This window comes from Brassica napus, unplaced genomic scaffold, assembly GCF_020379485.1.
Source record: "Brassica napus cultivar Da-Ae unplaced genomic scaffold, Da-Ae ScsIHWf_153;HRSCAF=280, whole genome shotgun sequence".
Taxonomy (NCBI): domain Eukaryota; kingdom Viridiplantae; phylum Streptophyta; class Magnoliopsida; order Brassicales; family Brassicaceae; genus Brassica; species Brassica napus.
Genome location: NW_026014957.1, coordinates 63,913 through 72,557, shown reverse-complemented (window position 1 = coordinate 72,557; position 8,645 = coordinate 63,913). Strand labels below are relative to the sequence as shown.

General features: G+C 38.3%; 2 protein-coding genes across 3 annotated transcripts; one reads left to right on the top strand and one right to left on the bottom strand.

The window, feature by feature from the left end:
* Window positions 1-1,260: 1,260 nt before the first annotated feature.
* On the bottom strand, window positions 1,261-5,531 carry LOC125597782 (glycosyltransferase family 92 protein RCOM_0530710-like). The gene is made up of 8 exons (XM_048772315.1): window positions 4,894-5,531; window positions 3,275-4,824; window positions 2,686-2,927; window positions 2,536-2,606; window positions 2,273-2,439; window positions 2,135-2,184; window positions 1,978-2,052; window positions 1,261-1,903 (listed from the first exon to the last, which is right to left on the bottom strand). Exons 1-8 carry the CDS (start codon window positions 5,006-5,008, stop codon window positions 1,456-1,458), a joined length of 2,718 nt encoding a protein of 905 aa, XP_048628272.1. The 5' UTR covers window positions 5,009-5,531; the 3' UTR covers window positions 1,261-1,455.
* A 200-nt stretch (window positions 5,532-5,731) lies between these two features.
* Window positions 5,732-7,373, top strand: LOC125597781. 2 transcript variants are annotated; one of them, XM_048772313.1, is made up of 4 exons: window positions 5,732-5,922; window positions 5,999-6,106; window positions 6,839-6,903; window positions 7,051-7,373. In XM_048772313.1, exons 1-4 carry the CDS (start codon window positions 5,824-5,826, stop codon window positions 7,175-7,177), a joined length of 399 nt encoding a protein of 132 aa, XP_048628270.1. In that variant the 5' UTR covers window positions 5,732-5,823; the 3' UTR covers window positions 7,178-7,373. The 2 variants fall into 2 exon arrangements, with proteins under 2 accessions (XP_048628270.1, XP_048628269.1); XM_048772312.1 differs by having other exon boundaries at window positions 7,027-7,373.
* The last annotated feature ends 1,272 nt before the right edge of the window (window positions 7,374-8,645 follow it).

Below are 8,645 nucleotides of genomic sequence, written 5' to 3'. Positions count from 1 at the left end.
ATTTTGTGATCAATAGATTATTTTTTTGTTATAATAAGTTACAAATGATCATAAAATATAACGCATATGAATTTTTATTTAATAAATATTCAAACTAAATAATATATATATATATATATATAAACACTAATGATTTAAAGCAACAAGATTGGCTGATCAATTTAGTCGTCCAGTTGAAATCTTTCAAAAGTATGTGAAAGACTAAAGTCAAAATAAATATGGATTTAGAATAGTAGTTATATTTTACTAACCAAATACCGAAAAAACCGAACCGAACCGAAACCAACCCGATATCCGGATTGAACACCCGTAATCCAAATGAAGCCAAACTATTGTTTCATTCTCCAAAATATAATAAAAATAATAACTTAATTCCGCGCAAGGCGCGGGTCTTATCCTAGTGATTATAGTATTCTCGAAGCTTAATCGAGATAGAATAATATGCTAATTATTGAAAATATTGGATAATTTTTGCTTTATTCTGTAACATTATATGAAAATGACATAATACAGACGACCCAAAGTCTTTAGATTAGTGCCAACTTTAATTTGACAAATTTGCATTGCCATTATGACGACATTCTATGTACACATTGTACAGGTCTGCCAGTAATGATTTATTTGTCAGAAAAAAAAATTATATAAGTCAAAACTTTGTTTAAAAAACTTTTTTTTTACAACATCAACTAAAAACTAACTAGAAACTCCAATCGGTCTAGCAAGCCAAACCGGTGGGATTAAATCGACATAAAGCAAAGATGAAGGAGAACTCCTCGCACCGCGTGCAAACTTGTCCGCCAAGGTATTTGTGCTCTAAAGATATGTCTGATCCGGAAGTGAGGGAAGAAAGTCTTACTGCGATTGAATTCTTCTATATGTGTAGAGAAAGCAGACCATTCATCAGGTGTCGACACCATCTTCACCAGCTGAGAATAATCCGTTGCAAACAGTTAAAAAAATATAAGAAATTAAGAAAGGAAGAACGTGGAGCCAAATTATTTTGTGCATTGTTGAAACAGATTAGATTAATAAAATTGCGTTTTAAACAAAATTATTTTCTTTTTTTTATATTTTTTGTACTGAATTTAGTTTCATTAACCGGAAAATGACTCTGATGGCATACTAGCCACCCTCTACAAGACTACAAGCATCCATTAACTAAATAGATGCAGAAGAAGAAATAATAGCAAGTATCAAAAAGACAAGGCAAGTTCGACCAAACTAGCATTCACTTGGTTCGAGCTTCATGATCCGTATGAGTAGTGAACCCATGTAAATGATTCTGTCTATAGGCCTTTCTTAAGATCTTCAGATGTCAAAACATTCTCTAAGAAATATAGATTTCAAGTAAACGGAAAAGAGACAACATACAATGTGTTGTTGAAAGAAAACGTAAAGGAATACAATGTGGTTGGTTTTAAAGATGTCATTGATAAAATGATCATCATTCATCTATCATTGCCTACGAGAAGCTCTTGATGCCATAGCTCGTAGGTTAGCTCTTGCTCTCGACAGAGAAACATCCGACGACGAAGAAGAAGAAGAAGAGGAAGTTGCCCCAGCCGCCGTAACGCCAAACGCAGACGCAAATTCCTGCCGCTGTAACCGCAACGCGAACGCTGCATCACTATCTTGATCCAACCTCACACTCCCCCCTCTCCTCCTCCTCTCGCTTCTCTCTTCAGACACAAGTAACCTCGAGATATCCTCTCTCTGCAACCTAGCTTGAAGCGCAGTTTCTCTGTTCCTGGCTCTTAGCCGCTGAGTAGAGTCTCTAGGACTCGGCGTTTCCTTGCTTAGGAAGTTAGCAGAAGCAGCAGCTCTCTGCGCTTCCACTTCTTTAGGGAACAGAAGCTGGATTGTGTTCCAAAGAACTGTATTAACAGTACAATACTTTCCATTTCTGCATGGTTAAACACCATTGTTTAGATAAAGTTTGAATCTTTCAATCTGAAAAAGAGTTTGATTCTGTTTTACCCTATTAGTTGCCTGCATTTAGGGCATTTCCTTCCACATTTATCTGCTGCAGACCGTAAACACTTCTTGCAGAAGCTACACAGACACAGAAGTGAACAAGTCAGTACCAAATTCACCACACAATGACAGTTATGTGATGTTGTGTAGTTAGATCTACCTGTGTCCACAAGTTGTAGTACTTGGTTCATAGCAGATCTCAAGACAAATCTGCAGAATCACAAAGCAAAATTTCAATTTTAAGAACACTAATCAAGGAACTACCAAAAGAAAAGAGTCTCAAGGTTTAAATTCATACTGCACAAGACAACTCATCACGAAGCTTATCTATACAAGGAAGCACAACAGAAGTTGACTTCTTCTCCTCTGGCAAGATCTTCTCATCCTTCTCTGCCTTCTTCTCTTCTTTTGTTTCTGTTTTTGTCTCCTTGTTCTTTCTCTTCTTCTTCTCTGCAGATTTTTCCTCTGAAACCAAAACAGAGCAACAAAAAAAAAAATCAATCTTTATCTCTAATTTCATTGATCCTAATGTTTCCACCACAAGATCAATAAAGAAAGTACCTTCGCGTCTAATTACTTCATCAAGATCAATAACAGGAAACTGATTAGAACTCTGCTTAATCCTTTGCCTCCTGGAATTCAAAATAAAAATCGAAACTTTTATAAAAACAGAGGATCCCAATCTGAAGAACCCTAAAGAAAAGTGGTTACCTTCTTGAACCTGAAGAAGGTGGGCTTGTTTTAGACAACAGATTAGATCGTCTCCTTCGCTTAGATGAACTTCTTTCAGGGGTGTCTTCCACCACGAAGCTAGCGATTATCAGATCCTCTTCGTCCCAACCCGCCAGAGCCGCCGCCGATTTGAATCTCGGGCTGATGAAAATGTCCGCGCTCGATCCAGCTACGGATCGATTAGTAGCTTTGGATGGTGTTTCACTCACCATTGTCAAGATCTAGGGTTCGTGTTTCCTGTTGATTCCTCCGAGAACGCTCCAGAGAGAGAGAGGAAAGAAGATAATAGTTCTCTCCCAACGGTCGGATTCCATTTTTAAAATCTTGATTTCTATTGGGCCTATTGAACTCTAAGATATTTACATTTGATTTCTTTCTGTTTTTACGTACTATTCCGTATTTACTAGTTCATCATTTTATTTGTGAACTGCCTTATTTTTACTTCACTACTCGACCAAAATTACAGAGAAAAATCTATCTTCCATGAACTAAAATTATTTTGACTAATGAGAGTTTTATTCAGCTCTTGTTAAATCTGTTGAGCTATCCTAGTATGGGCCAACGAGGCCTTTTTAAGTCTATCTTCATCTTCCTCTCTTTCCCATATCAAACGATGCGTTTTAATGTCTTTGAACCTCTCCCAAACCTGATCTCTAAGCCCAGTGTCATTAACCTCACAGAATCTCTCGGCCCAATCAGGTGGTTCGACCGGTCGGGTTCCTAAACCGGGTGCCCGATCTCTCGACCCGACATTCTCATCGTTCTGCCAATCCGCCACGTAAGTCGCGACTCTCCTATAAAACTTCTCTTTAAAAACATCCCAAACCTGATACTTGTAGTGGTTAATTACCATAACGTCTTTATCCACGTCAGCAAACGTGAACTCATCTTTCAGGTGAAAATGGTGCACTACGTTGATCAGAGTATCGTTCATCGCCTCCGGCCGGAGTATGCTTTTATGTCTCTCCGGTAAAATCACACGGCAAGTGTATCCCTCCGTGACTCCACCGTGAGGCCGGTTACGCAAACCGGACGGTCCAAAACTGTGGCACGGCGTTCGAATTTCACCGATCGTATCAAAGACGGTGTGGTTTCTGATGATGCTGGTTAGTGATTGACCCGAAGAGATATAGTAGAACTCGTCGACGTCGATGAACGCGACCCAATCGCAATCGCTCCTTGCACGAATCGCGCAGTTCGAGAATCCCGCTTCCTGAGTCTTGATCCACGGCCAGAAATGTCTAGAGATGTTGTAGCCGCGGCTTTCGAGATCCCTGATCTCGGCGATGATATCGTCGTCACTGTTGTTGTCGTAGATGAACCACCGTTGAACGCCGATCCCGGCGTGGTACATCACCCATTCTCTTAAAACCGCGGCTGCGTTTCGCGTCATGGTACAAACGCACATCTCAAACGGTTTCCGTCGCGGCGGGTTAATGATCCGACCCGGTTGAGCGATGGATGGAAGCATTCCAGTTCCTCCTTTGATTCTAACCGAGACTTTAACCGGCCCATGGGCTGACTTCGGCCCATCTAACACAGTTAACGGAGTTCTGCACCGTATAATCTCCTGCGCCGCGGAGAACACGTCAGATCTTATTAACCGATTACGTTTCGCGAAATCCCAGCCGTACACGCACTCGTACCTCGACACGTCAGCAACTCTCCCCGGCCGTAGATTTAAACCCTTGACGAAAACCACCGTGGAGTTATCGTGATCGATCACGGCGTCGTAAACAAGCCAATCCCATTGGTGAGTGGGCCCAGCGGGAATGTGATCATCCGCCGTCCATCTCGACACCGCAAGCGATACGTTGTATCCACGTGGCGTCTCGGGGCACCGTACGATCTGACCGTTAAATTTGTCGCTGTCAACCGCCGTCGGATACTCCTTCCGTAGCTTCGACGAGTCTCCGCCGCCGGAGAAAACGCAAACCAGATCGTCTCTAGTATATAACCGAAGAGACGGAGGGTATTTAAGGAAAACCAGCGTCTGCTCAGGTAACTTCACCGCTTCGCGAATCGAAACCGCCGGAGATAGCGTTACGGACTCACGGCGGAGAACCGCTTTGGCCGTTGAGAAGCTTATCGTCGTACGTACCACCGGGCGAAACTTACCTGCTAAATTTAAATTTTTAGTTTCTGATTAACAAAATAAAAATAAAAAAACTCGGATCATAATTATACCTTTAAAGACGAACATGGTGGAGAAGAGAACGAAGGAGAAGACAAACAGAACGACGAACCAGAAGAACGTCCTCCACGTACCGCAAACACCACTGAGTTTCCTACGATTTTTCATCTCCTACGCCGCCGATATCGCCGGCGCTGGCCGTCTATGTACTGGAGGAGAAGCTATGTTCCTCTATGTTGCTCCTTCTTGTAAGCCCACACGCACGAGAATATAGGTTGATGATTAGCAGAAGAATATAATTTCTTTATTTTTCTTTTCAATATTCCTTTTAATTAAAAAAAAAATAAAGGAATTTTACCTGAAGAATATGAATGAGAGTCACGAACTTGGGGGGAACGAGAAACTCTCTAAAACTACTGGTCTCCTATTAATCTAACTGCTTTATTGAGTAAAAATGAATTTACTTTCACCGACGGTTTTTTTTTACTTCACTTTCTTTGAGTTATTGATGAGAATCCTTTAAACTTCTCTCATCCGTTAATTAATAGGAAAATGAAAATCACCTAATTAATCATTTATTAATATATTTTTGGTATAAGTCATATTGGGAAAAAAATATGTTTATACTTATACCTTGCGTATTATATTTTCAAAGTCATGATATCTTTACAGCTTTTATAACTTTAAGTCTTTAACCATTTCGGAAAATATTTTTTATATTGTTTCGATTTTCCGAGTGAGGCGTGATCTTGTTTAGGTAGTACTCTACTCACTACCTTTATCTTTGACTAAAGTTTGTGGAGTAAGTGGGACCCAACCAGCACTTAGTTCCACTATACGTCGTCGTTTGTTATTCGTTATTAAAAATTAAAGCAATTAAGCCCAAAAGGCCTGTAATTGGGCCAAATAATGAATCATTTACGGGGAGTGAGATGATTTGAGTGAGAAGAGTCGTCGTCTCCGGCGATCGCCGGAACAAGAACATGTTGGCGATTACGAGAGTGATTAGCCGGAGAATCCACGGCAAGGGTGATGTAGCTGTTCCAAAAATCTCAGGATTCTCTATTGTATCTCCCAAAAACGTAAGCTTCGCTGTGTGTTTTTGAACTCTTCATTCGATTTTGGAATCTGATTGATGAATCGATTATCCTTTTGAAGGTTGAGGTAGAGTATGCAGATGGCAGCAAGTTCAGTTTCTCATCTGAGTTTCTGAGAGTGCATAGCCCAGCTGCTGATGGGAAAGTCAGATCAATCGGTGGTGAAAAGGTGAAAACTTTATGCATCAGAGATGGTTTCTAGACTTTGATACTCTTGTCTTTAGTTCATCTTCTATGCATGCTTATTGCAATAATGTGACGGCTTCCTTTTGAGGGCTACACTAGCATTGGATGCTGGTTTTGTTTCTCTGTCTTCAATGTTTCTTGGACCAGCTAAAATTATAGCCACTAGCGAGTTGTTATTGCTCCTATCTCCTAACTTCTACTTTGGTTCTAGATGGGTTGTTGGCAAAAATTAAGTTTAGTTGGTTTGGTTCTTTGGTTTTTGTATAACCATATGACTACTAATTTGCTGCTCTATTGGGCCATTGGCTGAAAATTGGTAGATCCTTGGTGGGTTTCGAAAAAGATGATGTCTTTTAAGTAAAAGAGTCTGCCATGATGTATGTGATATGCTATGGCAACTGACTACTTTGATCATTTATATAAAGTAAAAGAGTCTGCAATGATGTTGATTCTAGCAATGAGTCCTGGTGTTGTTTTCTTTGCGTTATGGCTACTAGTTTTCACTTCTTATGGACGTTTTTTTATCAAAAATGCAGTCTTTAAGTATCTTAGCAATTAGTCTTGCTGTTGGTCGTTTGTCTATTAATTGTGTGACTAATCAACATAGATTCTAGTGGGACAAACTTTAAGCTCTACTCTTTACACTATGGCATCAAGTTTTGCCGATTTCATCTTTGGCCTAATCAATTTCTGTTTTTTTTTTGTTTTTAATCAGGTGATATCTGGAAGGCGGTATGTAGGAATCATGTCTGCAGAACCGGTGGGAAACTATGGGGTAAGGTACTTACAAATCCCTCAAGGACATTCATTATAACTTAGCCATCAAAGATACGAAAAGTTTTTTTTACATGTTTGCTTATAAGTTGATTCGGTTGTCGCTGAATCATTGTTTTGAGGATTCAGGTTAGTGTTTGATGACTTGCACAGAACAGGAATATACCCATGGGACTATTTCTATGAGCTTGGGAGCAATAAGTTTGGTCTCATGAGAAGCTATATTAAGATTCTTCAAAAGCATCATCTCAGCCGTGAACCTCCTCCGAGAAGGAAATGATTCTTATCAATGTGTTTTACAATTTTTGTTCAAAGTGTGATAGAATCCTTGTTGTGCAGAAACATGGAATCTTGTTGTCATCTTTCAGTGTGTTCTTATATAAAATAACCTCATTAGACGTGATTATAAAACCGCGAATATTCTGCAAAACGTCAAACACACTGAAAGTATACAAATAATAATCATCTTTTCAATCTTCAAGTCTCCTCACTTATTATTTCAATATAAAAATGTTCTCTGTAATTATTTATGTTAATAGTGTACACCAAGCCCTTTGTACGTAATATATTTTTTGCTTTCGATATCAGAAGTTTCATTGTCAAATCGTTTTATATTTTGAGCTATTGGACATTTGCTACATGTATATTTTTGCATTAATTAACTTTTTTGTCAACGTATATTTTAAATTAATAATGTGAATACGTATACTATATTGTTTTAAAGTTTTATTGTAAGATTTAAATTTCCAAAAGTTTTAAATAGACAAGGTGATATGATAACATAATGTGGGCTTCACTCGCTACTTCTGCCCTTGATTTATCCTTTTTAGTGTAGCCCCAACTAATAATTCTATAGCTTTTTGGGACAATTATTGATTATACAATAGATTAAGGGTCTGACTGGTTCAAACGCAGCGGTTGCGGTTGCGGCTACGGGTGTTTGCGGATGCGGGTGGTTGCGGTTTCTAGCGGTTTTAAGAGATTTGTACGACTGGTTCTGCGGTTAGAAATTGGTGCGTTTGCGGGATACTTATGACTGGTTAACTACCAAATACAGCAGCGATTAAATAATAAATTAACAATATTTATATTTTATATAATTATAAAAATATCAAAAATCATAATATTATAATAAATATGTAAATTATATTTTCAAAGTTATAGTTTAAAATTTTTAAGATTATAGAAAATATTTTTATTTTAAAATTTTATAATATTAATTAAAATATAATAGATATATTTTAGTATTTTTATAATTTCATTTTAAAAAATTTATTAAATATTTTTATTTTTGTATTTATATGGTTTTTTTAAAAAAAAAAAAAAATATCCTCCCGCAACCGCCCGCAACCGCAAACGCTAGCTGGAACCAGCTTTTGAATTTAAGAGGTTCGGAGCGGTTTGAAGTGATTTGTAGCGGTTTGTATGATTGTTTCGAAACGCTGTCAACCGCTACCAACCGCAAAAGCTGCGTTTGCGGGTGGTAGCGGGGAAACCAATCAAGCTCTAAGACATAACTACTTTATTTTATAGCGACTGAAATGTGTAGATATCATTGAAACTTAAATTAATAACTGAAAAAACAAAGGCAGTTGTAATCATTAATCGCTAAACGTTAAAACGAATGCAAAATAAAACAGCTCTATATAACCGGTCTGGAATAGTGTTGCTTTCTGTGATGGTTGAAGCGTAATGTATCGTACTAACTACCATGTTAGAGATTACTTGCAATCTAAAGCTGTCTTTTT